Genomic DNA, 23292 nt, shown 5'->3' on the forward strand with positions numbered 1-23292 from the left:
AAGATTTCAATATAGGTACTGTTTTATATTTTTCATTTTTGTTTTAATCACAAAATAATAAAAAAACACGAAACTTAAAAGTAAGCAAAAGCCCTTGTTATCGCCACCCGAAGATAGTAGTCGGCGGCGGGGACAGTCTCCCCAGTTGATGCGACGCGAAAAAGATGTTAAAGCGCCGGTTACGCCGCACCCCGCGCACCCTGCCTGTGCGCTGAAGAACTTGGCACGAAGTCACACAGATACGCCTTCTCGGGATCAGGATTTCAGGAATAAAACACGAGCATTTCTTAGTTCCAACAGTCCGGACGCGTCGTGTTGCTTCAACGGAGGCTCGATGATGACTGACTGTGTGGGCGCCGCGGCCCGCCTTTTATTGAGCGGGTCGTGGGCCCGCGTTGAAACAACACTAGCGCTCGGTTGTGGGCGGTTTTATTTGTCATACATAGGTAAATTCTTATATTTCTTATATTACAATGTATTTATTCTAGTTACAATTCCAATTTTAATTATAATTAGTTTCTAATACGTATACATTACGTTATATATTATTCCCATAAGAACCTACCTAGTTTTCTATGCTAAGTCTCTTAGTAGGATCACCATTTTCTAGGCTAGACCTAATCTAGGAAGCCTAAGTGGTGATCCTAACCTTTGGCCTTGGAGACTTAGCACATGGCTGTGATCCGTATGTACCAACCACCCTTTGACCCATTCATGGTCACGAGGTTGTGTCCTGGCTCTCTGGCGCTGACACCCCTCGGCGTTTTACCCTAGGGTGGTGGTACTCACCGGATTCCCTAACCCTGCTCATCACGTCCCATGGTGAAGAGCAGGTCGCCTATTCCTGTAACTAAGCCGCCTTTTCACCACTAGCAGCAGCGGGGCGAGGCCCTTCAAAGCATGCTGCAGGCGACTTAGTTCTAGGTATCCTAAACATTGAATAAATAAAACCACCCCAATATAATATGTTTATTTTCCAACATTACTTACAAATATAAGACATCTTAACTTATTGTTAAGGTACACATTAAACTTAAACAACATAACACTTATACGTACATAAATCACAGTAAAACATGGCACATAATAATTAAATAATAACATCTTAATCTAAACATAATATTACTACATAAAACAAGTAAACAAGACACTTAAAGTTACGAAATATTTACAATTCAAGGAAGGAGACCGGTGCGCGCCTAACTGTGGACGGCTCTGCCTGCCACTACTTGAGACCCCCGTGTCCGAGGGTCTATGTTTCGCTCGCCGCGCGTAGTCCGTCGCCGACAGTCTCCCCCTCGTGCGTAGCACCGTCCTCCTGGCTCGGCGACTCTCCCGGCGCCTCCACCAGCACCACCAGACGCGTAGCAGGCCGTCGTAGCACGCCGCCCTTGGTCGTCACGTCCACGATGCGCGTTCTGCCGTCTGGACCAGGATACACGGCCGCGACCTTGCCGCGCGGCCAAGTGCACCGTGGAAGAGTGCCGTCGACAATGAGCACTACGTCGCCCACGCGCAGATCTGTAGCGCAGACTCTCCCGCTGATCTTCCTCGGTAGTAGCGTGGGTAGGTACTCCCGCAACCACCTTTGCCAAAAGTGGTCGGCAAGGCGTTGCGTAGTACGCCAGGTGTGGCGTCCCACTAGCTCGCTGTCTGTGAAGCTCCCGATGCGTGCTCCACCACAAGAGCGCCCGATGAGGAAATGGTTTGGCGTCAGCGCCTCTTCTTGCCAATCCGCGGCCAAGTGAGTGAGTGGCCGCGAATTGACGACGTGCTCTGCTTCCAAAAGGAGGGTAAGTAGGACCTCCTCTTTGGGATGTCGTTCCTTCAGCGTGGCGTCTAGCGCTGCCTTGATCGAGCGCACTAAACGCTCCCATGCTCCCCCCATGTGAGGAGCGCCAGGTGGGATGAATTTCCATTGTAGACCCAGCTTGGCGGCCTCGTCGGTGATGTCAGGCTGCAGTGCAGCCATCGTGTCTTGCAGCTCCTTGTTGGCCCCCACGAAGTTGGTGCCGTTATCACTATAGATAACGCGGGGCATGCCGCGTCGCGCCGCGAAGCGTCGCAACGCCAGGATCATGCTGTCTGTTGACAGCGATGACACCAGCTCCATGTGCACGGCCCTTGTGGTGAGGCACGTGAAGAGTGCGCCCCATCGTTTTTCGGTACGTCGGCCCACGGTGATCACCATGGGGCCGAAGTAATCGACGCCGGTGCACGTGAAAGGGTGGCACCCATGCGCCAGCCTCTCCGCAGGTAGGTTGCCCGTTGGTAGCGCGTGTGGCTGCGCTCTCCGCAGCTTGCACCACTGGCAGTGGTGCTGCACAGCACGCAGCGCTGCCCGTAGCCCGAGGATCCAGTAGTGTTGCCTTAGCTCGTTCATCACCGTGGCGTGATTCGCGTGATTGAACCGGTGATGGTAATGCGCCACGATGAGGCGCGCCACCTGGTGGCGCCCGTCGAGCACCAGTGGACGCCTGTATGCAAGGCTGACGCCTTGCACAGCGTCGATGCGGCCGCGCAGCTTGATGACGCCGTCCTCGAGCACCACGTCAAGGCGACGCAGCTGGCTGCCTCGCTCCAGCTGATGCTGCAGCCGGAGGTTGCGCAGGTCGTCTGCGAAGCTGTCGTGCTGGCTGCGCGCCAGCAGTAGCAGCTCCGCCCGTCGCAGCAGCTCTGCGTCGAGTGGCACAAAGCGCGTGCTAGGCGCCTGTGCGGTGGGTGGCGCCCGGGTAGGCGCCCGCTTCGGGCCCGCCTTGCGCCAGGCGGGGTCGTGGCAGGCGTGCACATGCACGCGTCGTCGGCACAGTTGCGTGAATTGCAGCACGCGCGCTGTCGCGCGCAGCAAGCGCGTCCAGGCGCTGAAGCGCGCCGGGTCGGGTGTTGTGTGCACGACGCTCTGCACCGTTGCTACCGCGTCGACTGCTCTCTCTTCGCCGGTCGGCTCGGTCTTAAATGACCGCCTGGCCGGCCATTTGTCCTCGCTATAGGCAAGGAAGTCGGGACCTGTGAACCAACGGTGATTAGCATTGAAGTGTTCGGGGACGTCGCGCGTCGCGTCGTCGGCGGGGTTAAGTGCGGTCGGCACCCAGCGCCATTCTTGTGGGCGCGTTGATTCTTCAATTTCAGCCAGCCGATGAGCAACGAACATCTTAAACGTCCGCGGGTCCGTCTTTATCCACGACAATACAACGCTGGAGTCTGTCCAGTAGACCTTTCGCTCGACTTGCAAATCTAGTTCCTCTTCTACCGAGCGCGCCAACCTGCTCCCAAGTAGTGCCGCCTGCAGTTCTAGTCTCGGTACCGACACGGGTTTCAACGGTGTGACTCTGACTTTAGCTGCCACCAGCCGCGTGTGGTTTCTGCCGTCTGCAGTACTGGTCCGCCAATACACTGCAGCTGCATACGCCTGCTCACTTGCATCTGTGAACGTATGCAGCTCCCCTTCTGTGCAGTGTGGCGCCAGGCACCTAGGAATCTGTAAGTCTCGTAGAACCTTCACGTCTTGCAGGTACTTTCTCCAGGCAACGTCCTCTCGATTCTCGATCTGCTGGTCCCATGACACTCCGCTGCGCCATATGTCTTGTAGTAGTTTTTTTCCCTGTATTAAAACAGGAGACGCTAATCCTAATGGGTCAAAAGTCGACATTACTGCGCTGGTTACTTCTCTCTTAGTGGGCGTGCGTATGCCCGACGCTATGTCCTGCGGTGTGTTGCGCAGGTTAGCCCTGAAACCCAATTTGTCGGAAGTTGTAAACCAGCGCAGACCCAGCGTCTTCTCTTCCTTCTCACCCAGGTCCACTTCCGTTTTTACAGCGCTGTTCGTGTCGATTAACTCATGCAGGAGCCCCGGTTTATTAGACGCCCACCCACGCAATTCAAAACAAGCCTTCTTGTGTATCATATTTACTTGCGACGTCACACTTATGAACTCTGTTTCTGAATGAAAACTGTGCAAATAATCGTCCATATAATGATTGTTTATTATTGCCTCAGCCGCGGCGGGGTATTCTGTAGCGTGTTCTAATGCGTTTTTGTTTTTCACATATATCGCTGTGCTTGGCGACGACGTCGCCCCGAATATGACCGAAGTCATTCTATATTGAGTGGGCGTTACCTCTCTATTGTCGCCTCGCCATAAGAAGCGTAGACTGTCGCGGTCCTTTTCCCTTATTTTTATTTGTAAAAACATTTCCTTAATATCGGCCGCGACAGCGTACGGTCCGCGTCTGAATTTCAATAAAACACCGAATAACGATTTTAATAAGTCCGGGCCCGGCAACAATGCATCATTTAGGCTAACGCCACGCGACCTGGCGGCTGCGTCGAAAACTATTCTTATTTTCTTTTTTACCGGGTGCGTCACCGCGAAATGAGGTAAGTACCACTGCTTATCATTTTTTATCTCATCAGCGCATGTCGGCGCCTTTTCTGCGTAACCGTTTGTTATGAGGTGGTCGATTTGCGCAGAGTATTCTTTCTTTAAATGACTATCTTTATCTAATTTGCGCTCTACATTTTTCAATCTATTAAAAGCAGATGCGTAACTCTCCGGCATACACTTGACGTCGCGTTTCCACAATAGGCCGGCCTCAAACCGCCCGTCTTCTAGTCTTGTGCACGTACTTTCCAATATGTCAGTGGCCTGTGCCTCTATATCTGTGGAAGGCCGCCTAGGTGTCACGCCTAATGATTCTATATCGAAGTGACGTTTAATTGTCTCGTGCATTTCTTCATCTTTATTAACTAAATGTGATATCGTGTTAATGAAGTTTACCGGGCGTGCTGCGCCCGCGTCGGTTCCGTGTAGCACCCAGCCTAGGTTAGTACGCGACGCCACTGGTTCACCCGGCTGACCTCGCCTGACCTCTCGAGTTACTATGAGGTGCCAATTGTCTTGGCCAATTAGGAGCCGTGGTGACTCGGGTGTATAACATAATTCGTGTACAAGTTTGCTCAAATGTTTACATGCACTAATTCTATTTTCATCAATATACTGCGGCGCCAGCTTTAAATTATCCATGGTTCTAACGCGCTCTAGAAGTCGTTTCGTATTTTGGTGAACGCCTCGAATTTTAACATTTAATTTTTCAGATTCTAAATGCCTTATTAATCGACCGCCTACTGTTTCTATTAATAATTCCTCCTTTTCGCCGTTAGCGCCTATCTCTGTCGCCACCTCGGCATCTAACAGTGAGACGGTAGAGCCTTCATCTAATAAAGCCATTATCTTTTTAGAACCCGTGCGCCCATATATTTCAACCGGAATCATCTTTAAATATGCGCGTGTAGTGCACATAGTGTGCACAGGTGCGACCACGTTAGTTGAAATTTCCTTGACTTTCTCGTCGTGCGCACCTTTATTATCACTGTGAAGTAACTTGTGATGCCAACGTTTACATATTCGACACGGCGGCTTCCTGCATGAGCTTTTTCTATGTCTGTCTTTCAGACACTTGAAACATATGTTCGACTTTTTGACAGCTTCCCAGCGGTCATCGACCGACATCTTTAGAAAGTTGCGACACTCGTGCAGCGCGTGATCATTATCAGTGTTATTGCAAAGTGGACATACCTGGTTCCTTTTCGTGTTCCTGTTATCACTGCAATCCATGTGGTTTGTGCACTGACGTTGCACTCGGTTATCACTGCAATCCATGTGGTTTGTGCACTGTCGTTGCACTCGGCGAACACTGACATTTTCACTATTGGCGAACGCACCGCACTTGTCCGCTTCTTTGTTCAAGAACTCACTGATCATTGTCAAGTCGGAAAGTTCACTGCAGTCCGCACCTTCATGGTAATCGTACCATCGAAACTTTAACACTGTGGGCAACTTGTCAACAATCTGTTTTACCATTTCGGGCGAGCACAAATACTGTGGCCTTTTCAGACCTTTTATTGCTGCAACACTATTGTTTACTTGGCTCGCAAACACACATATGTCCCGCGGGTTATCACTAATTCGTTGTAACGCACGCACTTTTTCTAACTCCGCGAGCACCAGCGCCTCCGGGCGGCCGAATCTCCTCTTGAGCGCGAGGATGACGTCACCTGGTGCCGCCTCGGAGTACAGTAGACTCTTGATGGAGTCCCGGGCTGCCCCTCGTATAGCGCGTCGTAGGCGCGCCATATTCTGTGCCTCGTTGAATAGGGGCGCCGTATCTTCGTAGACAACCCGGAAGGCCGTCCACTCGCTGCTGCTGCCGTCGAACATCGGTAGTTCGTGAAGATACTTCGGCGGTGCTGTTGCTGCGCCGCTCCTCCCGAAGGCGTCCCTTAGGGCGGCGGCGAGCGTCTGCACCTCCATCGACGCGCTTCCCGATGCGGCCTCTTCCTTGGCCGTGACTTGCTGCACCTTCTTGGCCGGTCGTTCCGGGCTTTTCCGCCGCGCCTCTTCTCTGGCGCCGTCCTTAAGGACTGAGGTCTGGATCCAATCCTGGACCTGGGCGGTCTTCTCTTCGTTGTCTACTTCCAAATCTGAGTCGTCATCTTCACACTGTGCGAGTTCTAGGCGCACGCGGGCTAGTTTAGTCGCCGCCTGGGCAGCTTCCAGCTCCAGACGCGCGAGTTCTTCCCTTGCTTCTAGTTCGCGGCGCCTTGCTGCTGAACTCGTTGACTTGACGCTTCTTGGCCGACGACCTGCGCCCGCCGGCTTCTTCGAGGTGGCCTCTTCCTCCCCGACTTCCGGCGTTTGGTGTGGCGCCTTCTTGGCAGTCGCTTTTTTCTGACGCGACGCTGCCGTTGTCACAGTCGTATCCGTGGTGGCCGTAGTCTCCGTCAACGTTGTCGCTGATGTTTCTTCCGTTCCCGTTGTACCGGTGGACGCCGTCGCGGACGACGCCTCTTCCGACGTCGCTCCCCCCGTGGCCGATGAGGGTGCTTCTTCATCCTGACGCGTCGGCGGCCGCACCGGCACGCTCTTTTGCGACCTGGTAACTGGCATGTTAAGTTCTTCGATTGCAGGATCCGGCTCGAAGGACCAGCTGTTATCGCCACCCGAAGATAATAGTCGGCGGCGGGGACAGTCTCCCCAGTTGATGCGACGCGAAAAAGATGTTAAAGCGCCGGTTACGCCGCACCCCGCGCACCCTGCCTGTGCGCTGAAGAACTTGGCACGAAGTCACACAGATACGCCTTCTCGGGATCAGGATTTCAGGAATAAAACACGAGCATTTCTTAGTTCCAACAGTCCGGACGCGTCGTGTTGCTTCAACGGAGGCTCGATGATGACTGACTGTGTGGGCGCCGCGGCCCGCCTTTTATTGAGCGGGTCGTGGGCCCGCGTTGAAACAACACTAGCGCTCGGTTGTGGGCGGTTTTATTTGTCATACATAGGTAAATTCTTATATTTCTTATATTACAATGTATTTATTCTAGTTACAATTCCAATTTTAATTATAATTAGTTTCTAATACGTATACATTACGTTATATATTATTCCCATAAGAACCTACCTAGTTTTCTATGCTAAGTCTCTTAGTAGGATCACCATTTTCTAGGCTAGACCTAATCTAGGAAGCCTAAGTGGTGATCCTAACCTTTGGCCTTGGAGACTTAGCACATGGCTGTGATCCGTATGTACCAACCACCCTTTGACCCATTCATGGTCACGAGGTTGTGTCCTGGCTCTCTGGCGCTGACACCCCTCGGCGTTTTACCCTAGGGTGGTGGTACTCACCGGATTCCCTAACCCTGCTCATCACGTCCCATGGTGAAGAGCAGGTCGCCTATTCCTGTAACTAAGCCGCCTTTTCACCACTAGCAGCAGCGGGGCGAGGCCCTTCAAAGCATGCTGCAGGCGACTTAGTTCTAGGTATCCTAAACATTGAATAAATAAAACCACCCCAATATAATATGTTTATTTTCCAACATTACTTACAAATATAAGACATCTTAACTTATTGTTAAGGTACACATTAAACTTAAACAACATAACACTTATACGTACATAAATCACAGTAAAACATGGCACATAATAATTAAATAATAACATCTTAATCTAAACATAATATTACTACATAAAACAAGTAAACAAGACACTTAAAGTTACGAAATATTTACAATTCAAGGAAGGAGACCGGTGCGCGCCTAACTGTGGACGGCTCTGCCTGCCACTACTTGAGACCCCCGTGTCCGAGGGTCTATGTTTCGCTCGCCGCGCGTAGTCCGTCGCCGACAGCCCTGGTGTCATTTTTATTCTGTTGCCGTACTGTCAAATTCTCGTTGGCGCCGAATTTAAAAAAGTTGACTGTTTGTTTAATATTGTTTGTTGAATATTTGCTTTTATTGCAAACAAAAACCAAATATACATAATTAGTGGCTCGCGGTACGTGTTTTTGTTACAAAAATGTGATAAATTAACAACCGCTCAATCGATTTTGTGAACTTCACATACCTAAACCATCTACTAAACAGTCAGAACAAAGCCTAATGTTTTGGTAAGTGAGACCGTTCTTGTGTTATAAAATTACAACGAAAGAGGAATTAATTTTTATGTCTAATTAAATTTTTCAGCAAATAAATGATAACTATCTGGTTATATTTTATATTCACTTTTAGGATCATTTTTGTGCTTTGTGATACCAAAGATTTCGATGCCAATTAGGTACCTACTCGTTTCTTTTTGTTTAATATTACACATTTAAAAAATCTATACTTCCATTCTATTAAAATAAAGGAGGAAAAAAGTTTTTGCTTGTATCTTAAAGTCTGCGAAACTACTGAAGCGACATGAAAAATTCTTTCACTGTTGGAAAGTTACACTCTTCCCAAGTAACATCCAAATCCAAACTAATATTATAAATGCGAAAGTAACTCTGTCTGTCTGTCTGTCTGTCTTTCTGTCTGTCTGTCTGTCTTTTCTTCACGCCTAAACTACTGAACCGATTTGTGTGAAATTTGGTACAGACATAGTTTGAAACTTGAGAAAGGACATGGGATAGTTTTTATCACAAAAAAAAATTAAAAAAAAAAAATATTCCGGACATATAGCGCCATCTATTGGTCAAATCGAAAATCTGCTGGTAGTCACTATTCCACGCGAACGAAGTTGCGGGCAAAAGCTAGTAGGCTATATTTTATTCCAGTAGGTACTAGCTTTTGCCCGCGACTTCGTTCGCGTGGAATGGTGACTTTTGGCAGATTTTTGGTTAGACCAATAGATGGCGCTATATGTCCGGAATAAATTTTATTTTTTATTTGTATATTTCTTTGTAATAAAAACTATTCTATGTCCTTTCTCAAGTTCCAAATTATGTCTGTACCAAACACACAAATCGGTTCAGTAGTTTAGAACAGACAGACAGAACAGACAGACAGCATTTATAATATTAGTAGGGATTTTCAGTAGTTAGTTCCTACGGGAAAATAGCTAGTTGTAAATAAAATAGTTTATGTCACAGTTATGATGTGTGGAGATATGATCCAATTAAGTATCTCAAAACTAATTTGTAGCCTCTTAGGTTTAGTAGACGCGTAGCGCGACTGCTGTGCGGGAGGTATCGAGTTCGATACCCGTGTCGGGCCGTCTGAGAATCTGGTGACTGTCCTGCTTGAGAACTCTCTCCGATGGTGTTGCGTGCTCTCCCATTGGTCTATGAGAGATATCATTGCACCTGTGTTAGCCCAAATGCTTGTACACTATAATACTTATTACGTCCTGCCTTTGCCTCCTTAGTCTAGCTGTCAAAAGCGCAGCTGCGGAGCACGAGGTCTCGGGTTCGATTCCCGGGTCGGGCCGAAATCGCTTTGTGGGTTTTAGAAACTTTTACAGAAAGGGCCCGGAGCCTAGAAGTGTGTGATTGATACACCCGTGCATCGGAAAGCACGTAAATGTCGGTCCTGCGCCTGATCTCTCTCCGGTCGTGTTGGATTGCCGTCCCATCGGGCCATGAGAGTGAAGGAATACTGAGTGCACCTGTGCAGACACAGGCAAATTCCAAATGCTATGCTCTATAATACTTATGTTCTGCGCAACTAGCTAATTTCCTTAAAGAGAACAACTGTCGTGGCCGATAGTCAGGATGCCACTATCAGAGCAAATTATGTATGTATGTACATTGCTCAATAATGCATACTATAGATACATACATAGGTAAACGACTGAAACCGTGCGGGCTGTCATAAGTGACATACCAACATTTTGCATTCATTAAAAGCCGGGATTCACCGCCACCAGCTGACAAATAAACAGTTTTCCTTGTTTTTTCCTTCTATTCTGCATTTCATCTGTTTTAGTAAGATAAGGAATATTATTGCTAAATAGTTTAGGTATTAGATTAGAGTAATAATAATAGGGGTCAAATGAGGTCAAGAGCGCGTGTTGTGGTGTGCGGTGTGCACAAGCGAAAATGAAAGTAGTGCCTAATCGATCCTGAATACAGGCTGGATCGATAAATCGTTATAAAAAAACCTTTGAATCGTTACGTAAAGCAAATCTGAATTTCAGTTCTATATAATTAAGGGTACGTTATATACCTAGGTGCTTAGGTGTGTAAATATTAAGCATATATTTTGTTAACTATTGACTTGTATTACAAATCGATTAATCTTATCTATCTCTGTAGCGATCTGCGAAAAATAACAAAAATGGTTAGGTAGGTATGCATCATTAATGTAAACGATTTCAACATTCTATTCCTAGTTTATTATTGAACTTCCAAGCACTGACTGAAGGGTCCGTTCAGATAGACCGGGTCGGAGCGCATTTTTTTTTCACACAGATCGGAGCGGATCGGCTGCGCGAGCATTAAAGAGCATGCAAACGGAGCCAAACGTCAAGAAAAAATACACGATCGGGGCACATGTTTCACACCGAGCGCATACGAGCATTCTCAATGACAAAAGCAGTGCGCATGCAAAAATAAATCTTACTTCAAATACTAAGTACTGAATTTTCAACGTGTTAAGAATTTGCTCTGGGGCCCGATTCTCTTAAGATAATAATGTCAAAATCGAATCGCAATATGATCACAATAGCAATTTTAACCATATCGGGCATTCTGCTACTAATATAAGACCAATCGTATTCCAACGACATTCGATTGGTTTGCGATTGGTCTGCTATTTTAATGATTTTGGTCTATACGGTAGTTTGCTCTTCAATCATATTGCAATAGTTAATCATTTGCAGACAAAATGATTCATTATTGAATGACAGAAAAACATAAAAATGTTTTTTCAAAGAAAAAATAGCGGAGTGCCACATACGCTTCAATCGTAATCGAGCCGTGATTGGATCGCAGTCGAATGTGAATCGTACGTTGCTTAAGTAAAATTAGGAGAATGGGGCCCCTGCTCTCCGACCCGGTCTATCTGAACGGACCCTAAACTGCACAGAACGTTCGGCCCGTCTGTGGTAAATATGTGGTTTTCAGGATTCCTTTCAACAAAGATCAAAAAGATCTTACTTATTTCATTTTTATTTTTTAATTCCGTCCAACATCTGTCACTGACATTGAAATGGCTTGTCACACAGAAAACGTTGAGCGGAAAATAAATTAAGAATCTCCATATATATCGTAACGTAGTGAATTATTGTGAAATAAAGCAGAGGTCAAATAAAATGAGCAGGGTTCCGTTGTATCAAGAATTGAGATTGATAGAAAGAAACGAGTCTGAAGTAAACGGAGCCTGGAAGGGTATCTAAAATCAGTTACTTTGTGAGAGTCATCATCATCCCTTACTCTTATTCTCCCCAAATGTATTGGGGTCTGCTTTCAGTCTAAATGTATGCAGCTGAGTACCAGTGCTTTACAAGGAGCGACTGCCTATCTAACCTCCTCAACTCAGTTACCCGGGCAACTTATTATCCCTTAGCAAGACTTGTTTATCAGATTTTCTGGCTTCTGATTAACCGTAACGACTGCCAAAGATGTTCAAATGAACCACCAATTTTAGGTGCTTTTCGAAACACGGAGGGACTTGTCATGACAAGATGATCCATCTACAGATCACGCCAAATGCTGCTTAAACTTTATGATCGTTCCGCATCAGCCGTTGCTTAATAACTTCTCTGTCCCATGTCATGAGTCATGTGATGGCTACTCACTACTTAGCCACTAGCTCCTCAATCATCATTGAACTGCCTCGTTGGTTTAGCTGTCGCAAGTGCGGCTGCTGAGCACGAGGTCTCGGGTTCGATTCCCGAGTCGGTCCAAAATCGCTTTGTGGGTTTTAGAAGACTTTCACAAAGCAGCCCGGAGCCTAGAAGTTGATGATTGATACACCCGTGCATCGGAGAGCACGTTAATGTCGGTCCTGCGCCTGATCTCTCTCCGGTGGTGTCGGATTGCCGTCCCATCGGGCTATGAGAGTGAAGGAATAGTGAGAGCACCTGTGTTTGCGCAAATGCTTGTGCACTTTAATATGTCCTGCGCAACTGACTAATCTCGTTACATGAGAACAGCCGCCGTAGCCGATAATCGGCTAGGAGGACATCATTATCATCATTGTAAATATTTGCAGGTGCTCACGTGCTCCTATTTTTCCTGGCGTTCGTGTTCGGTTCTTTCTGCACGTTTTGTTTTCATATGCTAATGTACCTCTTTGATGAGAAATGCGTGTTGTTTCCGAAGCTCCTATCCCTGCCTTCGATTAAGCATAACGTTATCTACGAGTTTGTACCTTCCACCAATGACCTTGGAATCTGTAAGGATTTTTTTTATTGTATTGTTTTCTTAGGCTGGCAAATTCGTACACTCCCTTCGTCCACGAGGTGTGGTTGTCATCATTCATCATCAGCATTTCTGGCGTTGCAAATAAGACAGTCCTTATTTATTTGACGTATACCTTTGTCGAGTCGTAGTAGTCCACCCAAAGGTAGACTAGTAGAAAACGCCTAAGGCGTCCCCATCAATAGTTCTACAGAATCCGGTCTTAGTTGTAGACCTTGTGAAACTTTTCTGCTGTTCTTTTGTCCCCGCTGCCTACGTCTTCCGTTGCCCGTGGACTAAAGGAGTGTCACGTCTCAATTTGCCATTCAATGTTACTTATAAATATGCCCAATTTTTATTTCATACAACTAGTACAGCCTTTATTATATTTATTTAGTCACTTAAATGAGTGTATTCTTAACAATACAAACTTCTTCCAGTACCTATAGACCTGCTAAGTCCTCAATGGGTTGAGAAGAGCACCTGTTCTCTCCCCACCTTTGTTCCGCTGGTGTCGGGGATCTGTGGCCTCATATGGACCACCCTATTCCTTATGTGCTCAACTGGGAGAAGACTTACCGGGTAACTCTTCGACTTCCAGTCTAACCACTAGCTGATGCAGCTGAGTACCAGTGTTTTACAAGAAGCGATTCAAAGGCAAAGTCAATTTCAAATAGGCCTTTGCAGGCTCTTATGAAACGTCACACTAGTTGCACGGTTCCAAGCAGTTGGAGAAGAGCCGGCAAGAAACTCTATAGACACTCTTTTGAAGAAGTAGTATGTTCTGTTACTTAACTATTGTAGGCTGATAAAGTTATAAAATGCCTACCTTATCATAGGAGCTTGGCCAAGTAACATCCGCACGGGTCGCTCGATTGTATTTTGTCATAAATTCCTCAGTGATTCGGAAGGCACGTTAAACTGGTAGGTCTCGACTGTCATTTGAACATCTTTGGCAGTCGTTACGGGTAGTAGACATAAGGTAGGCCATGGCTTGAAGATGTCAGATAGGCGTTCCGTGTAAAACACTAGTACTCAGCTGCGTCCGGTTAGACTGGAAGCCGACCCCAACATAGTTGGGAAACAGCTCGGCAGATGATGATGTGTTCTTGTTCAGTTTGCAGAGACCTTGGCGCGTAATACCTCCGATGTTTGTGTTCTCACTGGTGATGAGCTGTGTATGCATATACTCTTCAGTTGTCACACATTACGGGTTACACGAACTCTGTACGAAGCTGGGAGAAATTACAGGCAGCCCCACGTACGTACAATAACTGGTTCAAATAAATAAGCTGATTTTTCGGAGATCGTTTTGAGAATAGCTGTGCCCCACGGTTTTGTTGAGGGAACTACATCTAGCACTTGGATACCCAAGCCTAAACTTTAATCTTTCAGTAGTGTACATAATATGTATGGAGGATAAATATTAATATTTTAAGCTATTTGTAAAAATGTACCTTACTAAATAAATAAATAAATATGTGTCAGCACAAACTCTTACATGGATGAACCAATTTAGATGCCGTTTGTTTTATAGTCGAAAGCTGGTTTACCAGTGCGGTTTCATCAAAATTTACCCAGCCGTTTTAAGGCCATTTGCAATTTTTGCAACATTTGCCTATTTACATACATATTCTGTTTTTGGGTAGTTGATAAGTTATTTCTTTCTTCTTCCTTTTCTACAGCTGTTCTTACACCATAAACGTGGCGACCCTCCTATACGAGCGACGTATCCGCGGCGTGTACCAAGCGACGCGGCTGACGATCCTCTCGGCCTGGCTGCACACAGCATGCTGGCTGCTATCGGCTGTGCTGGCTCTGGTTCGAGTGCTGCTAGCCGTGGACTTCAAGCTGGTCCGCGTTTCGGCACAGCTCCATGGGGATATCGATAATATATTGGTTAGTATTGCTTGACTTTTCATAGGTTACTCTTCCCAAGTTAGTCATTAAAAATATGTAGCTATGCAATAATGTAGTGGCAAGTAGAATGATTTGACAAAGTTCTAGGCTGGAGTTGGTTGCAGGGCTCTTCCAACTGGTCCTTTTCTTGGCGGATGGGTTATCATCTTGTCATGACGAGTTCCTCCGTCTTTCAGAAGGCACGTTAAATTTTTGGGTCCTGGCTATCATTTCAACATCTTTAGCAGTCGTTATGGGTAGTCAGTAGCCAGGAATGGCCTTGGCATTGGGTTACGGGGGTAACTGGGTTGAGAAGGTTAGATAGGCAGTCGCTCCATGACGCACACTGGTACTCAGCTGCATCTGGTTAGACTGAAAGCCGACCCCAATCTATATAGTTGAGAAAATGCATTGATATTGTAGATCTACTTTTAAGCTGCTTCTACGCTAGGAGAGCCGAGCACGAGCGAAGCACGAGCCGGACACAATTCGTCTAGTGTGGACCAACTTACAAGCCTCTAACGAGCGCGCTGCGAGCATTTCGTTCGTGCTCAGCTGCGTTCGTCCCCATCGTCTTGGCGTTTTTCTATTTTTGCTGACCACCGCTATAATAATCGTCCAAATTCGCCAAGAGCCGCGAATTCACTGCGGAAAACTTTGTTCGAGAACAGTGATCGTTGTAGGTTCGTTGTACGTCCACACTTGACGCCGCGAACGAAGAACGAGAACGGCTCCGCTTATGCTTCGCTCGTGCTCGGTTCGTCTAGCGTAGACCCGCCTTTATATTTATAAAACTCATTTTTTTCTATTATCTAGCAGCGACACGAAGTTCAAATTAGAACCATATCGCCCGAAACCTTAGTTAACGAAGAAAACGAACGTACTCGTGCCTCATCCAATGACTTCATTTTCCTGGCAAAGCATGAGGTTACCATGTCTGATCAGTCGCTTGTGCCCGACAAAAGGTATGAAGCCCTGGACGAAGACACAGCATTTATCGTTAAAATGCTGTACGATTTATTGAAAACCTTGCCTTTAACTGATCTCTCTATCTTACGACCCACTTCTATGGCTCCATTCTCAGAGCCTAACCTTATGGCATCGGATATATTCAGGCAGTACGGGACAGAAGTATTGAAATCTCGAGTCAACACCAGTGAATTGCAATCAGGGTCTAGAACAAGTGAACCCGTTCTTGAAGATGATGATGTCAAAGAAGTAGTAGAGAGGATTGACAGCCTCATTTTAAGTCAACATGACAAAGTAAAGAAATCGAGAGAAGGAATTTCTTTTAGAAACGAATCGCCCCGGGCTTCAACGTCTAGAAGGTCTCGCATTGGGGACGAATCCGTTATGAATATTACTCCAGAAATGAGACGTGTTTTAGATACCGCTGAGGATGTGAAATTAAAAAATCAAGCTCGTTTATCGAGTTTGAGGACTATCTCAGTACAAACGGATGACAAGGGCAGGACTCGACCAAGAGTACAAATATCTCAAATGAATGTGACGATGAGAGAAAGTGATTCGTCTGACTCGGGTGCAGATCAGAGGTCTGCAGAATCTCTTAAGAAAGAGGTCGATAAAGACACACAAACTCGTGAAAAAGAAAAACAGGATTAAGTTTTTCGTGTATTGTATTTATAGTTTGAAAGCCATAATGATATAATAAATAAATATTTTCATGTTTTCAATTACGTTTTGTTTGTAGACGACTTACTCAATTCTTTATTAGTATTCCATAATATATTTTGCTTACATTTGGTATGTCGAGGAAGTGAAATAGCAGTCGCTCCTTGTAAAACACTGGTACATCCGGTTAGATTGGAAGCCGACCCCAACATAGGTGGGAAAAGCCTCGGCAGATGATGATGCTGATTTTATCTTTACTAGTTTTTAGTTGTACATGTACAAATCTAACTGGGGCCCGATTCTCCTAATTTTACTTAAGCGACCTTCGATTGACGTTCGACTCGATTCGACTGAGATCCAATCCCGACTCGATTACTATTGAAACGGTTGTGGCATTCCGCTATTTTTTCTTTGAAATAAACGTTTTTATCCTTTTCTGTCATTCAATAATGAATCATTTTGTCTGCAAATGATTTACGATTGCAAAATTATTGTACAGCAAACTACCGTATATACCAAAATCATCAAAATAGCAGACCAATCGCACACCAATCAAATGTCAATCGAATACGATTGGTCTTTTATTAGTAGCAGAATGCCCGATATGGTTAAAACTGCTATTACAATCATATTGCGATTCGATTTCTATTCGATTTTGACATTATTAATTTAGGAGAATCGGGGCCCTGGCATCATAAATGCGAAAGTACTTAGCTCGCGGTTGTCGCGCTTTCAGGCCAAAACTACTGAACCAATTTGTTTCTGACCTCTTATTCCGACTGATTTCTGCAAAATTATCCTACTCCCCATGTTTAAGTATGTCTTTAGAGTATTATATACTTAAAGCCCATATTTGAATAGGTACATAATATTATTTTTGCTGAATGAGAGCAGAGTCGTCTGACAAAAATAACCAACGTAAATTACTTATAATCAATACATTTATTTATATGCCTTATAACTTCAACTGGTCTGAAGTCTAGTCAGCCCGCAGACACCTATCAGAACACCGCTTCAGACAGTCCGGATCGTTGCGGCAGTGAGCGCGGCAAGACGCTTGACAACGCGTCAACGTGCGCACATTCGTTCGCGCTAGACGCTCGTCGAACATCACGCTGAAAATTAGGTAGATTCGTTTATAAGACAGTCAAATTAGGAAAAATAGATAAGAACTACATATGTGTCTGAATGAACCTAGGATAGTAGGTAATGCATTTCCATACATACCAATCAGGGAGAGCTTTCGGACAGTTGACAATTTGTCAATTTCGCATCGATAGATTATAATATAGCGAAAAATAATGCGTTAAATTGCAATCAGATGTTACGGTTCACAATAATTCGACAGTTTACAATCTATCGAGATAGATTGTTATCTAACGATGTTTGTAATCTTACGGTGACATATATAAGTCACGTACGGGCAGTAGTTCCCACAGGTCGCGAGTGAAACGGCGAGAAAACGGCTAGTAGGCAATATTTTATCACGGTACTGGCACTATTTTCCACAGGTCACGGGTAAAAACACGATAAATAGGTAGGCAAATAACCTCAGCTGCTCTCCTGAGCAGCTTTCGTTTGTTCCACTTCTTCCCAGCAAAAACACATAGGAAGTGATGAAGGGCGCTCGTTTCGGGGGCTGCCTTTTGTAAATTTGATCTTCAAAAAGTGTTGATTTTCAGCTTACTTTGAAAAATTGACTTCTTTCTTTTCTTACCTATCAATAAAAGGCACAGAAGTGCAGGTAGCGGCGTCACAGTGCAGTACGGGAGGTGCGACAGCCGCCATCAGAGAGCTATCCTCGCCCACAACGTACGGTATATGGTCTATGTAGATGCCGTCGAACAGGCACAGTCGCTTCATGTACTCTTCTGAGTGCGTGAACATCGTTGGGGGAGTTCCTGGGAAAGACAGTGGTGCAGGTTCTAGAAAAATCTTGGAGTCAAATAATACTAGGGTTATAAATGTCCCTGGGTGTTTTTCGATGTATCTTCTCAAGGTTATCAGATAAAAAATACTTCATCTAGCTTTTAATGAAAATTAGACGCGCGAAAAAGCGAATCTACATGATGTGATGCAAACAAACCTGTTGAGTTCGGTTTCCTACTGACAACTAGTCTTACCAAGGATTACCGGAGTAACTGGGCATATAGGCAGTCGTTTCATTTGGTACACTGGTAGGTACTTAGCTACATGTTGTTATACTGGAAGCCGACCCTACTAAATTTGTAGATACAAATCTATACAGATGATGAGTTACTTTTACTGTTCGTCGCATGGTTGCTATTACATTTTATGAAGGAAGTTTAACAAAAAGCAAATTAGGCAGGTACTACTCTTTTTTTAACAAGGCAAGGTTGATTTGGCGACACCGTATGGATTAATCGTTCTTTCCATTCCACGTCAGCCAACGTCAGGCGGATTTTAGAAATCGATGGGTGATCAAACTTGTAGCCGAAGTCGGGTAAAGTAGTTGAGTACAAGCAGTACTAGATATACATAAGTATATTATAATAAAGTCAAATACACCCAACTTACCCACAGTAAAATACCTAGTATTACACATGTGCTCCTGTATCAGATCGGTTCTGTTATGGAACCACCCGATGAGCCACTGCAGGTCCTCAAACTTGGTGATCTCATCGTTGATGACCTTCCTCGTCAGTCGGAGGTACTCCACGTCTGCTTCGATCACTGACTCGTCTTTGTCTTCGCCGTAACTGAGAAGAGGAAGATCAGTCCATCACAGAGAGGAACAAACAAAAAACTTGGGAAGGTATCAAGGGACACCCGGATGGCACGAAGTTTCTTTCACACTGTCAGGATTCATACTGTTATTATTTTTAATTATGTATACCTTGTATAAGATGAAATGAAAACAACTGGCTTGCTTTCTATGAGAGAGAAAGATAATTAGAGAGAATTTTATTTTTTTCACTCTAGGCCCCTTTCGCAACGCGCGATAATGCACATCGTTCCAAAAAGTAATTGTATGCAGAAAAGCGTGAACTGAACCAAGTGTAACGACCAGGTTAAGTATATCCTGGATTCATATTAAGAGGTTAATTATAGCGTGGAAACCGGCCGTCATCGTATGGGCATGTGATGCGGTATGAAAGTCATTTTGTGAGGAAGGTTTTGAGCCATGAACCACGGTTGGATATAATGGAAGAGGACAAAAGAAACGATGGATGGATTGTGTGAAAGTTGATATCGTTAGAAAGAATGTTAATTGCAAGATCACGTAAGATAGATGAATATGAAAGGAGAAAACCTGTTGCTCTGATCCCAAATAAAATTGGGATGAGGGCAGCAGGATGATTTTGAAAAAATGTACTTGAAAATGTACTTCAAAATTAATCGTAAACAGTAGTTTTATGAAAACTGGCATCTATTTGGACTTCCTAAAAGCTCAATAATCCTTCGAACAAATATAAATTCCACGTACTTTCTGTACTGCATTTTGAGGACAGCTTCAGACATGTGAATCCTGAAGATGACGCCAGGTCTCAGGTGCGCTTGGTACAAGTCCTTTGGCATTTCTACGTAGCCTGACTCAAAGTCCTGAAAGCACAGTTTAATAATATGAGAGTAAGAGCTCTGCCTCACTAAGACGCCATGGCGACGTCGCCAGCGGCTTAAGTCTGGCTACTTCTGGCATCATAATGTCGCCAAGTCGAGTGGCCATGGCGTCTCATCGCTGAAGAAATCGCACGCTGACTGTCGACCACACTGGCGACTGAGTGAGGGAGGTGCACTGTACCGTATACAATATAGTGGCAACCGTGGCATCGTCGCTAAGCTGCCAGAAGCCACTTAGGGAACTGTAGCTCGTGGCCACGCTTCCAATTTGGCGACGTTGCCATTCCGTCGCAAAGTGAGTTAGGCACCATACGTTTCAATACTAACTATTTGGATACGTAGTCGGCGACGTCGGCATTGGCGTCCTAATGAGGCAGGGCTCTAAGTCGGGTTAAACCACAGATTATGCAGATAATACTTAGACTGTGTCCAAACCAAATTGACTGTCAGTCGCCGAATGTGAGCGGACGTTACGAAGTTTATCGTAAGTCCATACATATTCACTTTTTCGTTCACATCTAACCGACGATACATAAGACGCTGACATTCGACGGTTGACAGTCGGTTAGTTTGAAAGCAGCCTTAACTCAACGGCTCAACTGATTTAACGGAAAATTGGTGGGAACGTAGCTTAGAACTAGGATTTATCCCGTTCCGAGAACGGTAGGTATTTCCCTTGGAACGCGGGTGAATCGTGTGGAAGCTAGATACTTAAATAAAAAACTTAGGTATCCGCCGAAATGGGGATCAACGTCCAAGCCACTCGTTTTCGGGGCTTCCAGAGCACAAATCTCCTCACAATACGCGCCGTTTCAACGAGTATCGCCTGCTACGTCAGTCACTTGACCCAGCCACCTTTTTTTTTTAACGATGTCAAAAATCATCAAATGACCCCTCCCGCTGTGAGTTAGCATTGGTGAGGGATTGTCAAACTCTTACTGACTAAAAGCCGTCGTGTTCCGTCGTAGGCCTTTTGTGTACCAGGGCCGCGGTGACTCGCGCGAACAATCCCGCAGCCCCGGCAGGGCCCAGCCACCTAACGTTGACTTTTGTTCAATAGAACATTGGCCGTTATAATAATCGGCACGTTAATAGCCAAATCGACATTCCACATGGCAACAACCTCATGTGCCATTGCAAATCTTGCCAAGCAAATATAGTACATAAAGCTATTTACTAGAGAGTTATATTTACCTTGCCCGGTGGCTCATAAATATCGTAGCTGGATTTCTTCACGTAATTTCTTTTGTCTCCCTTCCGAGCTACAGGCACCTCGGTGGTGGTCCCATTCTTAGACTGGAAACCAGAGAATTGATATCAAAAGCTGCACTGACTTAATTACTAAACAATCATTATAAAGACGAGAATATTATTATCATTATATAAATGGTATAAAACAAATTCGCGTTTCCATGTCCCCTTTTTGCACTTAAATCTTCAAAACTACGCAACCGATTTTCATGCGGATTTGTCAGCAACGCTTGCCAGTGCATGAAACTCTAACAGCCTTACCAAAAAAACTTAAACATCTGTTGAACACGTGTCTAAAAAAGTGTTGCTGCAAACGGACCTTATTTCAACGTCATAATCTGTCATTTTTTGGATAAGTGTTCAACAGACGTTTAAAAGTTTTTGTAGTACGACGGTATGAATTTATATTTAGGTAGGCGCTACGACATTGCCACAAAATTGCCAGGCATCGAAAAAGTCTTCGATAGCATGCGTAGTCTAATTTCCTTAAGACCATGAAGAAAAACAAATGAATTTATTACGTCATCCTCTGGTGATACGGTTGTGACTCGTTGACGCCCGCGTCGCTTGCCGCCGCGACCACGACGTCTCTGCAACAAACGTTATCAAAATATTACCACAAATCATCTATATAAAATTATGTTAATCAATCAGCTCCACACATTTTAACATCGCTATCTAGTCTTTGGAAGAATGTGGGGAGAGTACATAATGGAGTCTATGGAGTAAGTACATAAGGGAGTATATGGGGAGAGTACATAAGGGAGTATATGAGGTTAGTAGGTACATAAGGGAAGTATATGAGGACAGTGTTTCAAATCGACATAAAAATAAGTAGGTAGGTAAGTCATTCATAGATGCACAATCGTCATCTGATTTGACAAAGTTCAAAACATTTTTATTCGTCTTTTTTTTAAATAAATTCATCAATATCTCAGCACCTCTTGAGGAGCAAGATTGACTCCCAATATGTACTATGTTAACATCATCTGCGAATTTTCAGTTGCTCAATGTGTTCCAAGTGTCAAGTTTGTATGTAGGTACTTTCTAAGTATATCTTAGACATCAATGACTGATAAAAAGGTGAAGGAAAACATCTTGAGGAAACCTTTTTTTTTTCCGACGTTAAAAATCATCAAATGACCCCTCCCGCTGTGGGTTAGCAGCGGTGAGGGAGTGTCAGACTCTTACTGACTAAAAACCGGCGTGTTCCGTCATAGGCCTTTTATGTACCAGGGCCGCGGTATCCCGCTGGGGTTGCTGACGTCTCTTTGAGGAGCGCGTGGAACAACGCGCGCCGTCGACACGGGTCTGTCGTCTAAGTAGACAGAGGGACGATGAGCCACCCGAACTCACCGCCCACAGACCCACGCCTACGGTGGGCGGGAGTCATCTCGCGACACCCGGCGCCCATGGTGCTCTTCCTACTAATATTATAAATGCGAAAGTAACTCTGTCTGTCTGTCTGTTACGCTTTCACGTCTAAACCACTGAACAGATTTTAATAAAATTTGGTAGAGAGATAGAATTTACCTTGACAGGTCACCTTGAGAAACAACATCTAATAGAATAGTTTAATAGTTTTTATCAAGAAGAGTTCTCTTGGAAACGCGATATAACCGAACTCAACGCGAGCGAAGCCGCGGGCGGAAGCTAGTAACTTCATAATGTATTGTTTTCACTAAATGTATGTGTGTTTAGTGCTATGCTTTATTTTTATATTTTACTAGCTTTTGCCCGCAACTTCGTTCGCGTGGAATAGTGACTACCAGCAGATTTTTGATTTGACCAATAGATGGCGCTATATGTCCGGAATAATTTTATTTTTATTTTTTTTTGTAATAAAAACTATCCTATGTCCTTTCTCAAGTTTCAAACTATGTCTGTACCAAATTTCACACAAATCGGTTCAGTAGTTTAGGCGTGAAGAAAAGACAGACAGACAGACAGACAGAGTTACTTTCGCATTTATAATATTAGTTTGGATGTATAATTGTAGTAAGTGCAAAAAAACGAGTTAAGTTTCGGCTTCCTCTTAAGTTAACACTTGCATACTAATTAACGGCAGAATGTTCATAAGTAAAATTCCAATATTAGCTTTAATAACGTTGTAAGTGATAAAAAGTATATTTCCATTCGAAGATAATTTAAACAAAGATTATTAAGATGTTTAGTGTCAAGGACAATTCATTATATGGCCTACGACTTTTTGACTAACATTCTAACTAAATAAGGGCTGACCCTTTGAACAAAAATACCTATATGCAAAATA

The 23292-nt window shown here is 44.8% G+C and overlaps 3 protein-coding genes across 5 annotated transcripts; 1 reads left to right on the plus strand and 2 right to left on the minus strand.

Annotated features, from left to right (window-relative positions):
- Positions 1-1252: 1252 nt before the first annotated feature.
- On the minus strand, positions 1253-8178 carry LOC126056117 (uncharacterized). Its single transcript, XM_049847775.2, has one exon. The coding sequence runs from the start codon at positions 6944-6946 to the stop codon at positions 1253-1255; it is 5694 nt and encodes a 1897-aa protein (XP_049703732.2). The 5' UTR covers positions 6947-8178.
- A 3347-nt stretch (positions 8179-11525) lies between these two features.
- Positions 11526-16209, plus strand: LOC110383647 (uncharacterized). Of its 3 annotated transcripts, none has more exons than XM_049848161.2 (6): positions 11526-11642; positions 12469-12651; positions 13097-13238; positions 13774-13917; positions 14342-14555; positions 15372-16209. In XM_049848161.2, exons 1-6 carry the CDS (start codon positions 11567-11569, stop codon positions 16176-16178), a joined length of 1566 nt encoding a protein of 521 aa, XP_049704118.2. In that variant the 5' UTR covers positions 11526-11566; the 3' UTR covers positions 16179-16209. The 3 variants fall into 3 exon arrangements, with proteins under 3 accessions (XP_049704118.2, XP_063899067.1, XP_049704119.2); XM_064042997.1 differs by having other exon boundaries at positions 15375-16209; XM_049848162.2 differs by having other exon boundaries at positions 11537-11663.
- Positions 16210-17119: 910 nt separating this feature from the next.
- Positions 17120-22581, minus strand: LOC110380704 (uncharacterized). The gene is made up of 7 exons (XM_064042788.1): positions 22567-22581; positions 21542-21610; positions 20964-21065; positions 19636-19751; positions 18726-18907; positions 17905-18088; positions 17120-17302 (listed from the first exon to the last, which is right to left on the minus strand). The coding sequence occupies exons 1-7, from the start codon at positions 22579-22581 to the stop codon at positions 17167-17169; spliced, it is 804 nt and encodes a 267-aa protein (XP_063898858.1). The 3' UTR covers positions 17120-17166.
- Between the last annotated feature and the right edge of the window lie 711 nt (positions 22582-23292).

This window comes from Helicoverpa armigera, chromosome 30 (genome assembly GCF_030705265.1).
Source record: "Helicoverpa armigera isolate CAAS_96S chromosome 30, ASM3070526v1, whole genome shotgun sequence".
Lineage (NCBI taxonomy): Eukaryota > Metazoa > Arthropoda > Insecta > Lepidoptera > Noctuidae > Helicoverpa > Helicoverpa armigera.

Bases quoted from the DNA above. Each gene is read 5' to 3' on its own strand.
- LOC126056117 (XM_049847775.2), bottom strand. From the start codon at position 6,946: ATGCCAGTTACCAGGTCGCAAAAGAGCGTGCCGGTGCGGCCGCCGACG.
- LOC110383647 (XM_049848161.2), top strand. From the start codon at position 11,567: ATGAGCAGGGTTCCGTTGTATCAAGAATTGAGATTGATAGAAAGAAAC. The intron at 11,643-12,468 runs GTATCTAAAATC...AAATATTTGCAG, and splicing joins AGTAAACGGAGCCTGGAAGG to GTGCTCACGTGCTCCTATTT. The intron at 13,918-14,341 runs GTACGTACAATA...CCTTTTCTACAG, and splicing joins GAAATTACAGGCAGCCCCAC to CTGTTCTTACACCATAAACG.
- LOC110380704 (XM_064042788.1), bottom strand. The intron at 21,066-21,541 runs GTAATAAATTCA...TCTGGTTTCCAG, and splicing joins CCGTATCACCAGAGGATGAC to TCTAAGAATGGGACCACCAC. The intron at 17,303-17,904 runs GTAAGAAAAGAA...CCTAATTTTCAG, and splicing joins TCTGTGCCTTTTATTGATAG to CGTGATGTTCGACGAGCGTC.